Raw genomic sequence first — 23,614 nt, forward strand, 5'->3', positions numbered from 1 at the left:
CTGCGCATATTTGAAATGTTTCCACTGAAAACTTAAGCTCACTTCTACTTCACACTGCTAGCTGGATTTCCACAATAGTGAAACAGGGGGAAGAAAAAATCATGTACTAACAAACTTCCTGGCTTCTGTTTGGTTTTGCAGATACAAGACTGAAGCTCCAGCAGCTACCTGCTTATTCACAGAAGTTTAATATTAATCTTTTAAAAAATGTGAAAGTTCTTATTATGTGGATCGCAGGATAGAACATCTTTAGGTATCTGCAAATCTGGTGGCAGCAAAAGATGTCTATAATCTGTTACTGCCATAGCACAGCACAGAAACAAATCTATTGCATTATGATATTACAACAAAACCTCTGGAGCTGGAAAACATTATTCTGAAAGATGCATTCATACTACACAGGCACAGCAAATAACTCCGCTTAACTGCAAACCTTGAGGACACTTTCACAGTGCACTTTGCACATTGCAGTTTGCAATTTTACATTTTTAAAACTACCAATTTATCACAACGTCAGCAGGAAGTTGCAGACATGGGATTTTCAGGTTAGTCACAATTCAGATCCTGAATAAATCCAGTTACAAATCCAGCCATTAACAGACTAAAAACTTGCTAGCTTAAACAAAGAACCCAAAACTGATGTAAAGTATCCTGCGAAACATCTGAGAAATTGTATTTTTTTTCCTTTATAACATCTTATTAAAAACCCAAGATCTTAACTTAGTTAACAGATGCTGTTGTAAATGCTACTATCTTTTAAAGGTTGCTTTGATTATTAAAGCTTTCATTTGCAATTTTTTTTTTAAATAATAAGTATTACAAAGCTGGCCTTAGTGCCAGCAAATGGATACGGAGAACAGAGATTTCAGCAAGGTCTGCAAACTGAACATCATTGGCCTGGTTCATTTCCTCACGACAAATGAAAGCCAGAGGCCAAGTACCTTCACAAAAGTTATATCACATAGTAACAAATCAAAATCCAGTAAAATAGCTCCCCCTTGCCCCCCCCCCCCCTTAAGTACAATTACCTGTAAGGCATTTAATATTCACTCTCCTTTTTCTGACTAAAAACAATTAACCAGCTATTCTTCAACACACAGGTACTCCCCTTGTAAAAGGAAACAGAAAAAAAAAAAAAGAAATCGAAGAAAAAGGCAGCTGTATATTTGGAACTCTTTATACCCTTAATGCTGAAACATCAAAACTCTTAATCTGATCCTACTGACAATGACAAGTGGTAACTCAGTAATTATTTATCCAGATGTTCATACTGAAAGAAAAAATTCTTTAAAAATTGAAAACCAAAATTTTTTTTTCACTCTGATCCTCAGAGTTAGGCACAGCAGAAAAAATAAACAATTTAATCCAAAGAAAACTCACATAGGACTACAAAAATGTAATATAAAATGTTATCAAGGAGCAGGCTTTCAGGAACTGATGTTTCCAAGAAAGAACACAGACACAGAAATTTATACTAAGCACAAAGGCTTCCAATATGCAAAGCCTCCAGAGACAAAATGTGTTACTCTGAGTATGATTTTAAATTAGTGGTCTAAATGATTTCCCCTTGATTGCCACAATCTAGGTCTATAACCTCTGAAAAATCATCATATTCCTTATTCTGTACTCTAACCTAAGAGGAAACATCACCTAGCAACAGAGAAATTACATTCTTTTCATTTGTTCCCAAGGGTAACTAATGGAATTAATACTGTGAGTAGGAAAGCACAATTTCTATATAGTCCCAGTATCGAATAAAAGTTCTTTATTCTCACATGCACCCAGATACAAAACAGATACTGAGAAAATTATGCTAGCTGGTTTGGATGATTGGGGTGAAAGATAACTCCTATGGCTGAAAGTCAGCCAAACCGTTTCAGTATTCATGACCCATCTGTGTTCCTCTGCTGCCTTCAGGAATGACAGCCCACATATTTCACCCCAATTCTGTGGCTATTAAACGTAAAGGGTCTATATCTCACATCTTCCTCACCTACAGGTCAGACAGATACATACTTCTTCCATTAAACATACAGCACTTTTTATCAACGCTTCTCGATGACTGAAGCTTAGGCACCTAAGTCCGGATCGGTGGGATTCCCTGTCTGTGTGCCAGCATGCAGGAGCACGGATGTGCACGAGCGGCAGAGAAAACAGCCCTGCCCTACCGCTCGGACACCAGCTGGACTGGAACAGGCACAAGACAGACATTATCTGCAAAGACCAGGTCTAATGCAACGCACTGGAAAAAGAGGCAAGACTTTTCAGGGGAAGTTATGTATTTTTTAAACATGATCTGAAAAACCTCAGGCCCTTCCACATCTCTAATTAAGCATGTGAAATTAAGTAAAATGGAAACTGAACTGCTTCCCATAGTGGGGAGGGTGGAACGGGAAAAAGAGGGGAGGCACAGAAGCTAAGCCTGTAATAACAAGATAATTTAAAATTATTTCATTATGAACTCACTGAAATATGTCATTGGACAGGAATAAAACCCTGTGTATGTTTTTTGTGTCAGAGCTGCAGGAGGCAGCTATCTGGATAAGGAACACAGACTGCCTAGGGTAATTGCAGTTCCTCCTCTTTAAATTCCTTCCTTCTATTTAAATGGGTTAAACTGTTTTTAATAGCTAAGTTGAAGGTACAGATGACCCTACTAACAAGAGTGCGTTACTATTTTAAAAACCAGAATAGAAGTTAAACCTTCAATAATGAGATAGAAAAATTTGTCACCCTTCTCCGTCAAAAAGGACTGTTATTTGTCTGACATTTCACTTGAAAATAGTTTCACATAAAACTATCATATCTGCATTTTTAGTGTTACCACTTTTGAAGCAACTATGCTGTTAGAGGATATGAGCGATTTATACTGTTAATACCTACTTCATTTGAATTTTGAAGGTTTTATTTTTGAATTCTGTAAGAGAAACTGTTCTTAGAACAGCTGTTCTTTGAAATGTAAAACTCTCAGTCGTCCAAATCTGATGGCTACTGTCTCTGCTGAATACATGAAGGAGGTACACTTAAATTCTTCCAAGTAAGCCAATAGTTTTAGGTAGTTTGCCTAAATATAACTTGTTTAAAATTTTATTAAGTCAGATAATGAGGATACCATCACAACAAACACCTTCAAGACAATCACCGAACAAACATTTTTAATTAAGTCATCTAACAAGGCAGCTGGCAAAATTCCTGGTAAAACAGAGCTCATCTAGACTTTGAAAATATGAACATAAGCATAATTAAGGAAATAATCTATCCTACAAATAGTAATCAAATTGCAATCACTTGCAGTGCTATATCTTAAATTTTAAGTTAAACAAAATAAGAACAGTGCTTAGCTTCTCACATATTCTTATTTTGTGACTGCTTGGGTGCTTATGAAAAAAGTTCTAAATGATTTTTTCCTGCAGTTGGCATCCTTAGCAAACCTCTACCGTTCAAAGCCGCTGGTTCACAGTGCAGACTTTTGCAGGTGTTCCAAGACCTCTCTGCCTTCAGTCATTTGAAATCAGTCATCAGTCAAAATTTATTGGGTAAGACAAACAGCCAGCCAGCATATCTTTTTAAATCCCATTTGTTTAGCAAATGTAAAGAAAACAAATACAGTATTCTGCCACTGAGCAGCTGAGAAGAATAAGAAGAGATCACGAGTTCTGAAAGCCTGATTTTGCAGAGCTCTTATATTCTGCGGATTATAAACAAAGAACTTTCACTCTCAGACTGCTGTGGTTATCTCCTCCACAGATTATGTTCTTACTATTCCTTCTCTTCCCCTAAAGGATAGGATAAGGAACGACAAAACAGGTGGAATGGTCCCTCAGCTGTCTCAGTTCACAGTCCCAATCTTGAATTTAAACAGCCATCACTTCTCAATTATGTTAAGCGTGAGTGTAATTCCTTTCAGGACTGGAGGAAAATACTGCAGCTGGCCAGATATTTAGCAGGACATTATCAGCAGTTTTTGTTTAACACATTATTTCATTTTAGTAATTTCATTTTTGAGACAGCACAGCTTAAACAGTGTGTCTTGCCTATGGCTCAAAAATAATGTAGAAAAACAAATTATTCATATTCTCAGCAAAGCACTAGGAAACAGAGGGGACGGTGTTTCCCCTTCCACACGATGACGTATATTAGATGGATTCACTGTGACATGAAGCAAACCCTTACTTGCAATGAAAAGATAATAAACTTACCTTTTGCACACACCTGTCAACAGCTGTAGCTGCCACTAAAATCTTAGGAGATAATACAACTAGAGTAGATACAAAAATTTACCACACATACATTTTCATTACTATCTCTCCAAAGCAAAATTTTCTCTTCTTCTTCTGTTTATTACAGATAATAATCTTAATCCAACTCGAGACTTACACGTATTGAAGAAACTGCTTTGTCTGCGTTGCTCCACTGTCACAGTCCAGGGGGCAGAGATGGAACACCGGGTCTGGAAAGCCCATGCCAGGCTAGAATATGAACAGTAACTCCCTTTCACTGGCACTGAAGCAAACCCTGAGAATAAAGACAGAAAGGTGTTTCTATGTAGGACATTTTCTCCTTTGAAACAGCATTTCCTGCAAATATACACATCAGAAGAAAAACCAGTAATATTTACTCGTACAGTTTAGTTTACAAAGGGAATCAGACTTGAACCTTTTGTCTTGAAAAGCAGAGCAAGTTGCAGAAGGTGGGGGGAAATATTGCAACAGAAAATCCCACAAAAAAGACAATGACTAGAAGGCTTCTAAGAGACTTCTATTGCTGATAGAGTGAGAACGCACTCTTCAAAACTAGAAATATTGTCCTAGCAACAAAATGTGTAGTAATGTTCCTGGACACAATCAAAAGTGATAGATAAATAAAATAAAATACGGTATGTGCTATGAAAACATAATCTGAAATCAGCCCAATAATCCTGTTCAGTATCTTCATTAATGATCTGGACAGCGGGGCAGAGTGTACCCTCAGCAAGTTTGCTGATGATACAAAACTGGGAGGAGTTTTGTGTCATCTGGGACACCACCTCCCAGTTTTGTGTGAAACTGGGAGACCACCAGAGGGTCGTGTGCTGCCATCAGAGGGACCCGGACAGGCTGGAGAAATGGGCTGACGGGAACCTCATTAAGTTCAACAAGGGCAGGTGCAAAGTCCTGCACTCACAGAGGAACGGCATGCACCAATACATCCTGGGGGCTGAACACGGTCCTGGGCAACCTACTCTGGCTGACGCTGCTCTGAGCAGGGAAGGTGAACTAGATGATCTCCAGAGGCTTCCAACCTCAACTCTTCTGTGATTCTGCAAATTCGTGAACCTGACTTACTCTGGCATCCTGAAAGGAGAACGTACCTCCAGAAGTACCTTCCCCATGGCCCTCCAGATTTGATTATTACAAAGCTAGCCAATTACACATGCTCTTATCACCTCCAGAACAGATCGCCAGGCAGCTCAGCTAATGTAGGAAGGTTGCTCTTTATTAGCCGAAGGGAGCATGCCTGAGAAACAACACATTCATTTGGAAAACAAAACATAAGAGTATTAGACAGCTTACTTCATTACCAAATACATTTGCAATGCTATTTGCTTTTGGTTGGTTCTTTTACTCCCACTTTAATTGAAAAAAAAAAAAAAGTTTCATGCTCTAAATACCATCTCCTTCTGAAATTATGATGGAAATCTGAAAAATGTCTATGAAGAGGCAATAAAGTCAGGACAAAATGACAGCAAGAAGAATCAAAAGACAGTGGAATCAGATGAATAGCTGCTGAAGAAATAAAATTCTGACAGAATGGCTGGGGCACAGAAGAGGAAAAAGTCAAATGTCAGAAAAAGCAGCAGCCAAATGAACACTGGTGTGACAGAAAAAGGTCAGACAACCTTCAACTGATCTCAAGAAGTCTGGTGATACAGTTATTTTAAAATAAGTACTGCAACATCTGACCATTACAATTCATAACAGAAGTTGTTAAAGCCCAGGGTGAGATGCTGGCTTCACTGAAACCAGTGCCAAATCTCCTATTTTCTTTAAGGATTCAGTCTGTTTTAAAGTGAGAGCAATTTATACTTTTAAGACCTGCAGCAGGAGAATACCAGTTCTGAGCTGGCCATCAAAATTGTGTCTAGGAAAGCCCAGGGGCTGTGATGGCTGTATTCTGGACGCTGGGAGGTGAGACTGTTTTGGTCTCTGAACTGCAGCAGGACAGAAGAGAGAGGAGGAAGATACGGAAAAAAAAAAAAAAAACAAACTGACATGATTCACACAGTTCAAAACACTGAGTGCTGCTATTTCAGAAAGTATATCCACACACTTCTGTACGCATACTGCTACCAAAGGAATAGACACTTTGAAAGGATAGCAAAGAACAAAAATATTTATGGAATGTAAACAGTTCGAAATTCACATCTCAATAAAACAGCATTCTGACATGTAACTATGAACACTTGATGCATCATAACCTCTAAACATCTGTGATGGGATTTTTATTTAAAATCTAAAATGTTTCTTACAATAAGCTATTCAAAACTGAATCGTTTGTAAAAGTAAGACAGGTCATGAATGCTGGACTGATGTCTTGTCATCAGCAAAATACACATCAACAAAGGAGAAGAAAAAAAATGCGCTTACTGTATTTAAGTCATGCACTGCGCTAACATAAAATTAACTCCTCAGTGATACTTCCCTGCTATAAACATTGCAATTAAAACCTTGCACTGACTTTCAAGTGTTGTCTTTCACTGGCTAGGTACAAAATTTTCTACAAATATAAATATACATATATTCAGCACTAAAAGTTCGCTTAACAAACCCACTACAAAACCATTTCATTCTTCTCACAAAGTGAAACAGAAGAATCCAAGACAGCTAGAAAAGTGAACCCAATGGATTAACAGTCTTATGTCTGTGAACTTTAAATCCCTAACAGTTTTCTTTCTAACCCTCACCCTAGTTCATATACAAGTACGCTACTGTACCCATTCCTTTATTTCCTAACCTTTATTTTAGCTACATACTGCATATTTAACATGGTACCTTCAGGAGATTTATGCACGGGGTGCAGCATCTGTCACCATGCACAATGCCAAAAATTGGCATGCATTGCCATTTGCTTGCTACACCACCTAACAACATTGTGAAAGACAGCAAGCGTGCTGAACATCCACGTACTTACTCCACTAGTGAATGCAGTGTTCAGCAAGCTGAGCACTAATATTTTTTTTTTAACAATTGGCAACAATATAATAATCCCCTCTACTCCTGTAATTATTTTCCACAGGAGTAAATACAGAAAACTGTTCTTCCTCAGTTCCATACCTGAGAGAAACAGTGCATGAAGTTGGTTTCAGCAGTGAGAACTGCATTGTAAAAACACTTTTAAAAAAGCCATCAAGATGCTTATTGTGCAGTTATAATTAGAACTTTGGAAAAATTGCCCAAGCATTGTTCCAGACTACACATGGGAGGCTCCAGGCTGAAATAATCATGACATTCTCCGAAGAGACCATACAAAAAAACCAAAGATGTTCTGATTAAATTCCAAATTGCAGTTCTGAAGATATCAAGCACTGTTAATTTAGCCTCTAATGGGCAATGCAGTTTCAGGAGATTTTTTGCCTGTTTTTTCTACTTAACATTTTGCTTGCTACTTTTTATTCAAATGAAACTGTTATGCACAGAAATAACACAATCATACAAACAATCGCAACAGGGAAGACACTTCAGAATCATTACTACTTTTTCTTCATATCATCTCAAGAAAGGCCCAAGTGCACAAGTAGTAATGAAATCTTTGCAGCGATACAAACTACTTTTTAAAAACCCCTCCAGCTACCTTGGAAAAATTTGGATGTGAAGAAGTTAATTTCTCAAGCTAAACCTCATGCATTTAAAATCACAGCACACGGAAAGGGTGGAAAGGGTCGCTGTCTGCTTGGGGCTAAGCATGGAACACCAAAGTAATCGAATCAGAGAGTTAGAGGTCACACCTGAAAAGACACAGGTTATTTTAATAAACACTTTAGAAGCAGTTGCAACCTTTTAATGTGCCTGGTCTACTTGAAAGAAACGTGTTGGGTTTTTTAGGATATACTCTGTGACTAAACAGTAAGAATGTTTCCCTCCGCCAAGGAAACACCACTGGCCTACTTGCAGTTTCCCTACAGAATGGGCAACACCTCATTATAGATTGCCCTGAGGAAGAAAAGAGACTAGAAATTCATTAACTGCTTAGAGGCAAGGCAACTGTGGAGGCAAGGACTTTTCAGAGGACTGTAGAAGCTAGAAAAAGCTAGAGAACTTTATTTTGCCATTGAAAGTGAAGGAGAAAGAAGGGACATCCTCTGTTGAAAGTAAAAAACATGCCCAGATCCAGGTTTTCTAATACCGAACTTGAATATACTTTTACTAATTTAATTTGGCCTTTCTTCCCACCTCAGTCGCCAGCTTTCCCTGGAAAACACACAGGCATTAGTGTAGTTCATTACGACTTTCGCCTAGAACTTAAGCACGTACAAGCTATCTAGGCTGCATAAAGGATTCTGAGACAGATTCGCTAATATCTGTTAGCAGGGTTCACAGCTGATGGCATACAGTGCCTCTTTACAATGGAAAAAAATTTGGAGGAAAAGTGAAAACAAAAGGAGGCAGAAAGATACAATGTGTGTCTCAAGGTAGTCTCCAGTGCTGAACATGATTCCCTCACATAAGAACTTCCCATAGTATGTATATACTTTTCATTAGGACTCCTCACTGGACAGATGCAGGCTGGTTGGCTGTTAAGCGCTATGACGGCATGTCGTGGCATCCCCTAATGAATCCAAAACCTACAACCCAGAGGACAGTAAAGGGAATGAGAACTATTTCCTGCTGCTGCTGGTTGCTACTAGCAAATACTACTGGGATTCACAGCTGCAATGTCATGAAGGACAACAGCAAGAGAACAATGGGAAAACACTGCCCCAATTGCTCTGCAGCCGTGCTGACACTTTGGGGGAACGGGGACAGAGCTGACGAAAGGCAGGCAGCAAAGCTGGACATGGAGGGCTCTGAGCAATACAAAAGGCTAAGGTACCCATGGCACTGCAGTAACTACACCTATACAACCTTAGGTTTGTTTCAAAACCTCAGGAGTATTCACTGCTTAAAACCACTGTATAATGAAAATAATTTTCTCTTATGAGAAGTGTGCAGATCAAAAAAAAACCAGCTATATCAAAATTAACGAAATAATTCAGAAAATGCCACTCAGCAGAAGTTTTCAGTTATACAGTATTGTTTCTCATATATCAAAACACAATTTCCCCACTTTTCTAACCACAGTCTTTGAAGGACAGATCCAAAGCCAACTCTGATCCTTAGCGGAAAAACCGTTCTGCCTTCCTCCTAAGCCTCTACTGGGAAAGATAATACATCTGAGTTTTGAAAGTGACTGGAGAGTACTAAAAAATAGAAAGAAATGGCTACAGAAAAAATAGAGACGTGTTGAAAACAAACTTGGATTCCTAACAACTAAGAATATCCAGGAAGACATAAGAGGAGAAAGGTAAAGAATGGGAAGAAAACACATTTTAATTAAAAAGCAAACCACCTCACTCCATGATCTTAAGGCATATATGGCCCGAGTTACTCTGATGGGATAATAAATAACTGACAGGTTTCCAAAGGTACAGCTGGCCTGCACCAAACCCTGTAACAATGAGCAAGAACTGCATGTCTAAAGTGCATTTATGATCTGAAGTACATGTGAAGAAAGAAATACGGAAACTGCTAAGCAGTGACAACAGCAGCCTTGTCCACTGGTGGCAATGCCAGTGTAAAGCAAGTTATTTCATAAAGTATTTATCACATCTGTACTGGAGAAGATTAACGCAGGCAAGAGCAACTAGGTTGACACTACCTAGCAAAATACAGGCTTTTAAAAAAAACCACATTTGTTTAGGAAGTGCCATTAGCATTGTTCAGATATAAAACTGAATTAATATGTAGCTCTTGTAGGACCTGGAGTGATTAAAGAGGCAAGGAAATGTATGCAGCTGTATCGTGTTCTCATCCATGCACATACAGAGGGGCTCCTGCTCCTATATGTGTTGTTCTTGAGTTAATCACTTGCCATTTAATACTGTGCCACAGGAACCACTGAGTCTCACAGACAGAGCTGAACACAGCAAACAGCAAAGCACATTTTCCTCCACTGGAATTAATACGACAGGGGGAAAATCAGTGCAAGGGCTTACGATACACAAATATGCACACATATGACAATGACCAGGCATCCCTGAAGCACAAACAATCCTGCCTTCCCTCCACCCCCCAGTAGCCCCGCTGGTGTAACCCCAGAGTAGGCAGGTGGCAAGGGGTTGCTCTTGGGACACAGCAAACCCACCTGCTGCGCTTGTGTGTCACCATATGCAACACACACACACAGACCTACCCTTCCTGCTTACATGTGCACACATGCATGCAGCAGACAGACAGACCCACCTTTGCGCTTACCTGTGCACACGCGGGTGCAAACCACACACCGACAGACCCACCTTCTGCGCTCAACTGGGTACACCCAGCTGCAACACACACACCGACAGACCCACCTTCTGCGCTCACCTGTGTACACATGTATGGCACGCACACACGCATGGCACACACACACGCATGGCACACACGCACGCATGGCACACACGCACGCATGGCACACACGCACGCACGTATGGCACACACGCACGCACGTATGGCACACACGCACGCACGTATGGCACACACACACGCACGGCACACCCGCACTGAGGGACACCCCGGAGTGCGGGGAACCGCTCGGGGCCGTGCCTCCCGTAGCGACTGCCCGGACCAGGCCACTGCCACGGGAGACAGGCCCGCCAGCCAGCACGGCCTCCCCCCGCCGAGGAGGCGCCCGCGGTACCACACGCTCCCCCATCACCTCGCCACGCCGCTCGGAAGGCACCATAGGCGCACGCCCGGCCGATGGCCGCCGCCATACCGGCCCCGTCCCCCGCTGCCCGCCACCGTACTTAGCCGCCCGGCGTACCGCCTGAGGAGAAAGCGAAGGCAGCGAGCGGGCGACTGAGAGGAAAACTGGAGCGGGACGGCGAAAAACACCGGCTGACGCTCAGTCGGAGCCTTACGGGAACGCTCGGCTGCCCCAGCCCCTTCCCGCCGGAGCTGCGCGATTACGGGTCCTTCAGGCAGGCCCGGGACAGCCCCGCCGCAGAGGCCGCCGCAGGACCCCAGCCGGGGGCGGCCCTTGCCCTGCGGCCCGGCCCGCCGCGGCCTGGCCGGCAGCCGTGGGGGTGAGCTGCGCGAGCAGCTGGGGGCTCAGCGGAGCGGTGCGCTGGGGCCGGGGCCTGGAGCCCCTGCGGCTTTCCCAGGCATTGGGTCGCTTTCGCGGGGGCCCCGCACCCCTCGCCCGCACCCGCGGGTGCTCCCAGCGATGGGCCCCGGGCTGGGCGCTACCTCCTGCCCGGCAGCCCCGCCGTGCGGGCCGGGGGCCCGGCGTGCCTGCCGCCCTAGCAGTGCTGCGGGCCGGTTGCTCCAGAGGCGGGTGGGCTCCGGGAGAAGCCGCTCCCTGCGCAGTGAGCTTTGCCTGTAGCTGGGCAGGCTCCCCTGTGCCTGGCAGTAACGCTGCCAGCTTGCAGCGTGCCCCAGCTCTCCCTCCCCGAACTGCGGCAGCTCGAGCGCCCAGAGCTGCTGCGGAGCCCGGACCCGCTGGCAGGGAGTGCAGCCGGGGAGCCGCAGCTCGGCGCGGTGCCCACCTGCGCCCTTGGGTGCGAGCCCCGCGGGTGGGAGCATCTCCCCTCCCGCAGAGTGCCTGGCGCTGTGCCTGTGTGGCAGTTACAGCAGGAACGAAAAGGCAGCATGCTAGGGGATGAATTCTTGCTTTTTCAGAGCTGTTTTTGAGGCAAGGAAGATTTTGATGGAAGTGATTCACAGCAGCTTTCCCCCCCCCCTCTTCTTCCTGTGCAGCAAAGCCAGTGGAGTTGCTGACTGCCCTCTTCTGCAACACAGGCGTTTTCGTGTGCTGCATTAGCGTTCTTCCTCCTGATGTACGAGTCCAGTATTAAAGACTACAGTAATAGCAAATAGCTTAATTTGCATTAGCAGAAGCGCACAACCTGCAGTGTTTTCAGGATTTGTCATACATTCAACACGTAACACAATGATTGCTTTGTACCTTATGGAACAAAAATACACCCAAGAAGCTGTAGAGAAGAATTTCCCATAGTGTGCTGACAGACCAGCTGCTGGCAGAAAATCGATGCAAGACATAATCTTTTAAACAGGGTTTTTATCTTATCTTCAGGCACTTTAAAAATGCCCATTCTCACAGCATTAAGATACCACATATTTCAGGACGTAACCCTGCCAGTGTCACTAAGGATAAAACCAATTAGTCTCTCATAAATTCCTGCAGATATGTTCACTGTGGTATTTATTTCCAGTTCTTTCTTTTGGAAGTAATTGTGTCACGTAGAAAATTAAACTCTTTTTTTTTTTTTTTTTTTTTTTTTTTTTTTTTTTCTTTATGCATTGGGTGATCTGATGGAAATGCCACTTTCTGCGCATCGTTTACTGGAAAGAAAGAATTTGCCTTGTATAAATCTGTTACATAGAAAGAAAATTGCAGCCAGTGAAATGGCTGTTTAGCAACATTACCTTGTCACACTGTTACAGCTGGTCAATGCCAGCAGCGTAGGGCCGTGTTTTGTTTTGTGTCAATGGGAATTGGTTTATGCACTAGTGAGTCTCTCGGTAGGCTGCACAGACTAAAAAAGATGGAGAAAAAGTAATATGCAGTCCTGAAAGCTAGAGTTCACTACTGGTCATTCAGCTTCTAGATCCAACTCAAAGAAATCAGATTGCCTCCTTCGTGAGGGTTACTATGATTATTTTCCTCCCATACCCTCTAACTATGGACTTACATTTTAAGAAAAGACATTTCAAAAGGCTAAATCATCTTGGAGCAAAATCTTCCGAGTCTGAAAAGTGAACAAAGTTCTGAATTGACTCAGAAGGGTTTTGGGGGTTGGGGGTTTCACTTCAACCCTCTTAAAGAAATCTGGTTCCATTAGCTCTAAACTATTATTATCTTACCTGGTCGAACCCCAGGTTCTCTCCTTAGAACTGGAATGGCATGATAAGTCTCCCCATGTGCCCTGAGCTCCACAGAGACCCAGGTCACCTGCAAAAGTCTTTGTGTTAGGGCTGGGGCCCCAGAAAAACACCTAGTGCTCGTGCTTGGCTACTGTGCAAGAAGCTGGGGTGGGTGACACCATGAGAAGCTAGAGGGAAGGCAGATGACCGGAGCTGCTGGTGGCACCTGGTTAGCGCCAGCACGGCACTGTCATGGCAGGCAGGAAAGGATGTGGGCTTGGTGGGGAGAAGGAACCTGAGGGGTGATCAGCCCAGGATGGGGAACAACTGACTGTTAAAACACCGTGGTGCAGCCACCATTCTCCCTGTGGTGAGAGGCTAAGGTGGGAAAAGCCACACTCCACAGGTATCCATCAGGCAGCCTGGTGCTTTTAGTGTCCCACTGCGCTCCTGTGAGATGCACACCTGGACTGTCCAGTACTGGAATACTTCCAGCAAAGCGATGTTATCAGCTGTTTCTTTGCTGTCTCAGGGTAGGAAAAGGAATCAATTTATAACTGCTAACTTACCAGAACTGAAAACAGTGACAGTAAGCCTACTGTCTGGGCTTGTTGTCATTTATATTTTGGAGCAAACCTTATTTGCTCCAATTTTTTCACCAGTGATAACAGTTTTATGTGGCAGTCAAATAGATTTGAACCAGAATTAGTCACTGCTGTGTGAACAGTGCTGCCACTGGGAGGGACAGCAATGCAGGCTGATAATTGATCATTCAAAGGCAGGCTGCCTGCTCCAATGAAGGATGGATAGTGCACTCAAACGCCAGCAGATAAAAATTTCAGAGGAGATGTGATTTTAATTAGCGTTTTCCTATCTTTGAATAATAGCAAAGTCTCAATCTACCTCATTTGTTTCAGCAAGACTGGTAATTTTTAACAACGGGTAACATAAACACTGTGGTTTTGCCTGGCTCCTTGCCTGTAAATCTCTGTTGTTTAAAGTTACTTCCCAGTGTATGCTTTCCCATTGTAAGAGCAACGTCAACTAAATGCATTACACTGCTTTGGCTCCTACTTCCTAGGAACTTTGGATGGGCAAGAAGGAGCCTCTCTAAAGAGGAGCTCTGAGACCTAGCGGAGTCAGAAGGACTTCACTCACTTTGGGTCAACTTCAGCCAGGAAGAGGCTGGTGTCTCAAACAACGTGTGAGAAATGAACAGAAATGAACCGGCATCGGCACTCTGCTGTCCTGGGGAAAATCAGCCAGACCTTGCTCCCAGGGCTCAGGGTGAGACAGCACAGGCAGATGTGGGTGGCCTGGTAATGTGGAAGCCTCAGATGTATTTAGCGGTCCAGCAACTAATGCTAAGCCATGCATGTTTAAAAAGGAGTAGGAAGATCCTCCAGGTGTGGTGGGAACAGCTGCATGCCAAGGAGCAGTAAATCTCCCCCAGACAGAGGAGGATGAGGTTTTGTACCCTTCTTACCTGCCTGGGCCACTGGGTAGTGAGGAACCGGGGAGCTTTCAGCCCCGATGCCCACCTGGACCCCAGGCCCTGGTGGCACATGGAAGAGGCCCCATCCCTGGCTTCCCTGCTAAGGGCCAAATCAGCCCCGCTCTGCAAACACAATAGCCAGTTGCCAGTGTTGCCTAGGGGAGGGTTGCCAGGAGAAAGCACAATAGATTCTCCATGGAAACCTGCACTTCAACGGTTTGCTTTCATACAGGAGCACTGTCAAGGATCCTGTTTCAGGAAGGTGTCATTAAAGATGCCAGAGCAAAGCCATCAGCAGTATCCATGAGGGCACACCTGCCAGATTGCTGCTGCCTTTGAGTACCTGAGTGTTTTTAGGGTTTCTGCTGAAACCTCATGTTTCTCCTCTGCCAGTCGGGCGTGACTGTGGCCCACCATCCCCCAGGTGGTCACTCCTCTCTGTGCCAGCAAAATCAGCTATTCCCTTGGCAGGTGCTACCCTTCTGCTCCTGCCTGCAGCTTGCATGATGTTTCTGCTCCTGCCTGTAGCTTGCATGGTGTTTCATTTCCTTTTCTGCTGTGCCAGTCTGTGGAGGCTCCCATTCTGTAGAACCCCAGTATCACTACAGAAGTGTATCTCTGGGACCAAAGATCAGCTGCCAAGGAGGGTGGGAAAGACAATACAGCTCTTTGCTAACCTGGAGATGCTGCACAGCTGCTGAAACCAGACAGCTTTCAGTAACTTGAAATCTTCAGTGGGTGTTTAATACACCTGTTCACTGAATTGTAGTCAGAAACATTCCTACCCTGGTCAGGATCCTCTTTTTTTCAGTCCATGGGTCTCACATTTGGCTGATTGTTTCCTTCAACAGTTCTGGGTGCTTGACTTTCTTATTATTTGGGCATAAGCATCAGTTTTATGGAGGAGGTGACACATAAATCCCAGGTGCCCACAATATCAGGGATATACTTGACAGAGTTACAGCAGCTGTAGCGATGCTGCATCTAACAACATTACGTGGTGTGGCACCAGGTGAAACCCTTGCTTCTTCCCAATACAAAATTATACTAACATAGGAATTTGGAGCAATTGTTGCTTGCTCTGCTTGGTTACTCTTCCACTTTTGATATGTAGGTGGTCAGCATGGGCCTTGCAACTGCTAGTCATGCTCAGAATCAAGCAGGGAAATGAGCAGGTGCACTGGCCATTCGTAACAGTTACCATGCAATTGCACAGTGGTATTGCTAATGAAGCCAAAAGAAAGGTCATAAGCGGACTTGCAGTTCTGAAGGTACCATTACTGTTAAGAGTCTTTCAGCAATGACGTTCCTTGGAATTTAATTGTTTTGAGGTGGCATCTGTGAGTCCCAAAAGCCACTGCCAGGCTTTTAGCACAGCGATGTGAAACCAGCATGTAGCTGATTGGAAAGGTTAATGTGAGTACTGCCATTGTTTCTCTAGAGCTGCACATCAATAACCTGCCAAAGTGAAAGCTGGAAATAGATTGAAGCTTTCCTGTGGCCAGCTCCATTAAGGTATACTGAATTCCAGGCAGGAGAGAAAATAATTTACACGCCTCTTGAAATAGATGGTTACTGCCAGGCACCTGGTTTGAAAGCTGCACAGTCAGAAAGGGAGTCAATCAGTTATGGAGAGCAATAAACATACATGTAAAGCAGGGTCTGGCAGGCCCAGAAGGCTGCTCAAAGATACCTCTCAGCCAGGGTAACGTTCATCTGACAGTACTGCTCCATCTTTTAATAAAATACACATTTCCACTGAGATCTAAGTATTGTTGCCACCTGGCATCAAATGCATTGTAGTTCACTTCAGTATGGCAGCAGCCAGAGATACAGGAGTAGTAAACAAAGCAACTGTTCAGCTCTTCACATTATTTATGTGCTCTCCTCCCCATTGCTGGCAGTAACAAACCATGCTCCACCTGTCTCTCATGGCTCATTTGCTAACAGAAGGCTGCTCTCTGCAAAAACCAGCTGCTAGCGCTCAGGTACAGAGCGGGATGCGGTCCTGAAGAGCTGCTGCTGGATTCCAGCAGCACGGCTGGGGGGCACAGTGAGCGCTGCTGGACCCCATGTTAGCAGCACAGCTGGGGGGCATGGTGAGCGCTGCTGGACCCCATGCCAGCAGCACAGCTGGGGGGCACGGCAAGCAATGCCAGCAGCATGGCTGGCGGGCACAGCCCCTTGCTCTGGCAGGGTTAGCACAGCGACAGCACGCCTGAACAGCCCAGGGTCATAGCACAAATCCATTGCCAGTGTGGTGCTGGGGTGAGCAGCCTTCAAGAGCGGGAACTCTCAGGGGGTTTGTCACACCAGGCTTCACTACAGGTGATGTCAAGTAGAGGGTGCAGTGGGAAGTCACACAGGAGCAGCAGCTGCAGTCTCACATCTGTAGACCTGCTCTTGCAAAGACTGTCTTGCTAGGGCCACTGTCACGTGGTGGCAGAAGATTAAATCAATCTGCAAACTCTTGTTTGCATGCTCAGGTCCCTGCCTCTGTCTGGCACATGAGTATAAACATACTATATGTATCTCTATATGTATATATATATATATATATATAAGCATCAGAGAACAGAATGGACAGCTTCGATACTGGTCATCCTGGAAGACAGCAGTTACCCCAAAGGAAGGCAGATATTCTGTACAGGACAAAGGAGTTCACCACCAGCACTAAATCTACAGGTTCGAAACTGGAATTGCTCCTTTGACTATTTGGGGTCTTTTCTTCTTTCTTTGGAAACACTGTACTTAAAGAAAAGCAGGTAACTCAGTTAAGCACCCATACACATCTTTCATTGATATGGTTTAATGATGCACGCCGGACCAACAGCTGATTTATTCACCAGCAGCATCTCCATTTTTGCAATGACTCCAGGACCCTCAGGACAGCTTGCTGTTGCATACGCCTAGGTTGTTCAATAAGCTCTAGCAGGCAGTGCTGGAAATGCAGGTGACAGTGTCAGCAGGCAAAGGCAGCTCGAAGAGCTCTCACCCAGCCTGCACTCAGTCACTTGGGTTTGCCTCTTTCCTGTGCCAGTAGCAAGGCTGCGGTATGAGCTGGAGAACTTACTGACACAAAGATGATCATACTTTAAATTTTTTTTTTAATTATTACTACTTTTCTTTGATGCCTTCACATGCTACCTAGCAGGAGGGTCTGGGCTAAAGTTTTCACTGCCATAGCTGCAGTACCAGTGTGCCAAATAGTGTATTGTGTGGTTGCTGGTGAGAGCGCTGCTCTTTGATCATAACCAGGCTGTAACTGTCTTTCCTCGTATGATCTCTGGATCATAGGCAGGCGTTAATCCCTGGGTCCTGGGCCTGCACTAGCTTCCATCCCAACTGCTGATACAGCTGAGAAAGGAAGTACAAAACAGCAGCACCTTTCTTTGCCTTTGCTCACTTTTAGTTTCTGTAATTGTCCTCTCAGGATATTTTACTGCTGGTCTCACTGACACCTGCAGTGTTTGTCTCCTGAACCAACAAAGGCTTTTTTCCATGCATTGCAAATCAGTGCTGCAGAGGCAGATTCCCCCTGCCTTGGGACACAAGTGCTGCTTACCCTGCCCAGCCTGAACGTGCCTCCACCTTCTCCCACTGCCCCTTTGCCCGAAGGGCCCACAGGGGCTGCGCTGTCTCCATCGCTGACATTCTCCCAGGGAATGGCAGAGCCAAAGGCTCTATTCTGGAGATGAAAGCAAGAATGCACAAAGGGTTGTATTGGCTTAGAGGGTAATGAGCAGGGAGTCAATTCCTGTTTCTGCTCCTGCTATGAGTCCACCAGCAAGGCTGTAGGAGTCTTTAAAACTCCCTGTGCTCCTGATTCTCTTCCTGATTCTCTTCCCACTGTTTCCTTCCCACATGGATGGTAAGTTGTGCAGCTTCCAGGCTCTGAAACCCCAGGCTCAGACAGATGGGTGGAAGGATCCAGGACATAAAGACCAAGACTGAGAATTCAACTGTGTTCAAATTATTATTGAATTGCACAGAACAAAAGAAACACCTTCCCTAAGAGAATCTGTGTCTTGTTTTTGTGGGATCTAGGAGTTGTGAGAAATCTGTCAAAGAAAAGAGTATCTCTTCTCCATTTTCTCTGCCCCAGCCTCCCTCCCCCCAAACGTGGGTGAAATGAGTTTAAAGGTTTCCACAGTTACACATCACCTTCCTTACATTAAATAAGAGGGGAAAATAATACCTTGGGGACTGTGGGGAAAAAAGAAAAAAAGTAGTAATATTCCTGTTATCCAGTTTGGGCACTCCCAGCTGTCAATACTGAAACTCAGTAAGCTGTTTAGAGAGGAAGGCTGCTAGCGATAATCCCTTGAATGCCCTGTCCATTTGTGGGTGGCAGACTTTGACTCCAGAAGTATTTCAAAGATGTCTCTATCAACAGCACTTCCCTGCCAGCCTGGTGCTGCCAGGGTCGGCGTCTCCTCCGATGCCTGCTGGGCAGTGTGCTAAGCAGGGATGTGGGAGCCTCTTGTGGGATCCCACTACAGCCCATCACCAACACAAAAACCTCCATTTCACCATCCAGTGAGAGGATTCTAACAGCCAAGGTACACTAAATGCTCGGAAGACAAGGCAAGCTCCTCATCTTGCTCCGGTTTGTATTTAACACTAAACTTTGCAGCCTATGTTGCACTAACAAGGCAAAGAGGTGCCAGTCTGTGGCAGGCTATTTGTAAGGAAAAGTGAGTTGATCCAGGAGTTTTCCATCTCCCTTACGAACACCACACATGCTCTGTATTGGTGGAAGTGAGTAAAAGAAAACTCTTTGAACAACTCTGGGATGAAGCCAATATATTCCGAAATAGGATTTGCACCAATTAATTTTCATTCTCTGGTTACAAAGCAACATACAGGGAAGCTGCTAAAAACTATATACATATTATACTCAGTTGCGTCTTGAGATTTAGGGGGGTCCATTTTAAATTTAGGGAGTATCCCAGATATCTTTAGGAATGTTGGACGCTGTGGTGTAATAAAGTGCTCCATTTCAGTGGATGCCCTATGTTATATTACTTGTTAGGAAAAATAAAATAGTATCACCATTTATGAACAACAGAAGTGAAATAATGGCTTTGATGGTGGCTGCTGTGCAGATAATGCTGAATCCTTTTTTTTTTTTTTTTCCATTGAGGGCAAGGATGTGAACTCTGCATATGTAGCACCTCTCTGAATCTGCCACAGATTTTCCCAAGTGCTGAGCAAAGGGGTCACCTAGGTCTGGCTGCTCAGCAAAAACCTAGCTGCAGGAATGGCCTGAGCCCTCCCTATCCATCTTCCTGCTTCCCACGCAGCTCACTCCGCAGTCCGTGGCTCCGCATCCTGATGGAATGCCTGCAAACCACTGGCCGAGCAGGGACCATCCCAGCGCTGCCTCCTGGCACAGACCTGATGCTCCCCAGCGCCACAGGAGCTGTGGCACCACGTTGTGCCCACTGCCAGGGCCTGCCCCAGCATGCTGGGGGCCTGCAGGTGTCCCCGGGGTCACCGTGCCTGGGGGTGCGGAAGGAACGGCACAGCTGCCCGGGGGCTGCTCAGTGCCCACCTGGCCAGTGCTGGCGCAGGGAGGAAGGGTGGCACAGAGCACCCCTCAGCCTGGGAGCGCCTTCTTGGCGCGGCATGACAGGACGCAGGCTGCAGAGAAACCTGACATGCGCTAAGCGAGACCCGCAAAGATTCCAGCAACGGATCCTGATGGGGCCTCTGACCCCATCCCAGCCTCAGGAATGCTTCAGGACAGGCCTGCTCACTCATAAGGGCAGAAGACATGAGGCTACGTAGCATAAGGCTTTTGAGTGTTGCTTTTCTTGATGGAGGTCTTGGTGATGACCTGCAGCAAACACTGTGAGCTGGAGGCTGAGGATGCATTTCCCTGTGCTGTGCCATGCATGTGCATGTGGTGGCTGGGCCATTGCAATTGCACTTGCAACACTGGGGATTCAAGGAGCTGAGCACAGCAGCAGAGCAAACCAAGGGATGACAAATACATCCCTTGAAGCTCAGGAGACCAAGAGATCCCAGGGTGCCCAGTACACAGGGGTTCCGGCTCAGCAAAGCTCCCCTGGGCCTGAGGCCATTGCACAGCAGAGAGCAGCTCTGGCTCTGCCATCCAACAGCCCCAGGAAGAAAAAGGCACCTGAAAGAGCCACTGTGGGACATGGGCCAGCCCATAGGGCTGCAAAGCTACCCAAATAGCCCTTGATGAAAAGAGAAGCAGCAGCAGCATGAAGGGAGAAACTACGTGGTACCTATGGACACAGGAGGAGAAGCACGGAAGTCCAAAACAGGAGCACAAAATGTGGAGAACTATCAAGATTGCTATTTGGAACTGCAGGATGGAGATAAGAGGGAGAAGGGCAGCAAGTCTGGTGCAGAGGTGGATGGTTGCTTCAGAGAAGGACCTGCCACGCTGCGGTGACAAGCCTGTCAGGACCATGCTGTAGCTCGACAGGCTTGCCCCTTGCCCCCACCCCGGGTGGCAGCCGAGACTCCCTGCTGTGCTGTCAGCCAGGAGGACACTAGATTGAGATGAATGAAAACCACTCACATGAGAAAAGCAATATTAGTTAAAATGTCTTATCATACATTTAGTTAATTACTAAAAGAATTGCTTTAATGCTACACAAAATACACTGCATTTAATGAGCTGCTGAAATGCTTTCTGGGCAAACTTTAATAATTTAACTATTCTCACAGAGGAAAATTGCTGCAGGGGAAAATGCATCTGTTCACACCTAAAATGTTCTGAGTGACAGCTCAATGGCTATTATCTTCAGGGCACATGGTAGTCAATTTCATTAATATGAAATGTTGAAATATTTATGCTTATCACCAGTGTGCAGCCTCCAGGGCAGGCTGCAAGCCCAGTCGTGCTGGTGGCAGAGGCAGTTCCAGGATCGGTTAAGTGAAGTCAGCCCCTGCTGCTTTTTGCTTTCTGTCCTCATGCATGCTTCCTGGGGCTCAGACCTGGAAACGCCCTCACGCTTTCCCAGGGCCTCTCTCTGGCAGCCCTGCATCCCTGCTGTGACGGATGCCCCGGCTCAGGCTCCGCATTCCTGCCTGCAGCAGCAGCAGGAACCAGTTCCCCAGGCACACGCAGGGAGGACGCCAGCCCGTGATACAGCCTGGTCGAGACGTGCCCTCCCCACGCTCAGGTCGCTTCAGTGGCTCCCCAAGCCGAGGTCGGGCTCACGTACAGCCCTTCCCTCACCCGCACTGAGCTGCACCTCCAGTTCCTCAGGGGTAAGCTCCTGGAGCTGCTGCCTTGCACTTCTGCTCTTAGTTTGAGGAAAAAAAACATTAGGCACAAATTAAAGTTATGAACCAGGAGAGTCTACACACTTCAGAACAAAAGCCAGGCTCGTTTCTCAGAAGTCCTACCCTAAGCCAGCATCTGTCAGGCTGGACGTGAAACCATTCTAGGAGACCCAACAAATCCTTGCAGTGCAGAAGGCTGTGCCGGCTTTGCGGGCAGTACACACTGGTGCATGTGCTGATTGTCTCCTCCTAATTGCAGTGTTGTTCCCTAACCAAGCTGCACCTTCTGTACGGTCTCAGGAAACGGGAAGATGCACGGTACAGAGGCAGGCTCGGTGCTCACAGAGAGGTTATTGCTGCCGCCTTCAAAGCAGCAGCTGCCGACCCCAGGCACCCCGGTCTCTGGAGTGCCCTGGTCCTGCTGGGACATGCTGCTCTGCTATGGCAAGGACGGATTCACTCTTATTAGATGCGCTATTGCTTCCCAAGTGCTCCCTCACCATGTTACATGCATTCGCATTCAAGCGCTTGAGACAGGTCCCTGGTGCTGATTTAACCTGGAAAGCACAAGGGCCTCCCTCACCATGCTGCCCAGCATCATCTCACCCCTTCCCAGGTTCGGGTGCCCCAGAGGTTGCACTGGCACAGCTGTGTCATCTCACACCTACGCGGAGGGTCGGGCAATCCTGCAGTGGGTGGGGTGGGGTGGGTGACTTCAGTCTTGAAGATGGTCTCCGCTCTCAGTCCTGTACCTCCCTGTGGTTGAGACAGTCTTGGTTTGTGGGCCCAGCTGTCAGGTGGGGAGCAGAAACATACTGACAGTATTTTGCTGAAACCTTGCCCCAGGAGCCTTCTGCTGCCTCAGAGTGACTTTACGTATTGTGATGAGTTGAGACAACCTGAAACACTTAGAGATCTGAGAACACCTTGAGAAGCATTTGTTTTTCTTTGCTTAGAAGAAACCCAGTCACTTGGGAAGATAAGTTTCAGAGATGTTTTCAACATCTATAAACAAAGCCAAATATTTTTACTGTGGCAATGTAGTGAGTGCCTTGCATTACAAATACAGTCAGAAGCACTTTCTGCTGAGCGCACGATCATGCTCGTGAACAGTCAGCCTGCCTGCGATTTGTTGCCTCATTCAGAATAAAGTACCAATGCTCTGAATATAAATTGTGAATACATTATTCTATTTTGAGCTCAGGAAATGTTTTAGTCTTGTCTGATTTTCGGAATACTTGAGGAGGACCAAGTGCAAACATTCTTGCCTGTATCATTTATTGAGGAAAGAAACCATTAGCTGCAGCAAGAGCTGTGTCTCAGCGATGCAATTACGCTTATGGCCTGTCATCTGCCACTAATGCCTAGGGGAAAAAGAGCTTTTATTGCAGAATTATGCTGAAAATGAAATAAAGCACCTGTGTGCCAGGGAAATCCTGATTTGGCTTGCTCAGTAATAGTGTCCAGGCCTGTTGGCCCCATCTCTCACAAAACGTTCTTGTTATGAGGTGGTTCTGGTTTATGGTGCTCTGCTCAGGTTTCTATAGCTCGCCTGTGAGTAAGCGTTATGAACGTTGATGCTTGCAGCCTAACACATTGCTTCACTGGGTGCCTCTTCCTCTGCCCTGCAAGAGCCCTGGCCCCAGGATGACAACCTGCTCAGCACCGGCTCCCCCTTCTCAAAAGCAGAGAGTACGGAGTGAGGTCGGCAGTTTCCATCCAGGCCAGCAGTGTCCCTGCCTTGCCTTTT

General features: G+C 45.7%; 1 protein-coding gene across 1 annotated transcript in view; it reads right to left on the reverse strand.

Annotated features, from left to right (window-relative positions):
- The window catches only part of MRPS5 (mitochondrial ribosomal protein S5), a 59,564-nt gene extending 48,455 nt beyond the window's left edge, over positions 1-11,109 (reverse strand). Inside the window, exons 1-2 of the mRNA XM_056343837.1 lie at positions 10,930-11,109; positions 4,378-4,515 (exon numbers count right to left, since the gene is read on the reverse strand). Of these exons, the coding sequence (XP_056199812.1) occupies positions 4,378-4,515; positions 10,930-10,987 (196 nt within the window). The 5' untranslated portion in view covers positions 10,988-11,109. The remainder of the gene's footprint in view (positions 1-4,377; positions 4,516-10,929) is intronic.
- Between the last annotated feature and the right edge of the window lie 12,505 nt (positions 11,110-23,614).

This window comes from Falco biarmicus, chromosome 6 (genome assembly GCF_023638135.1).
Source record: "Falco biarmicus isolate bFalBia1 chromosome 6, bFalBia1.pri, whole genome shotgun sequence".
Lineage (NCBI taxonomy): Eukaryota > Metazoa > Chordata > Aves > Falconiformes > Falconidae > Falco > Falco biarmicus.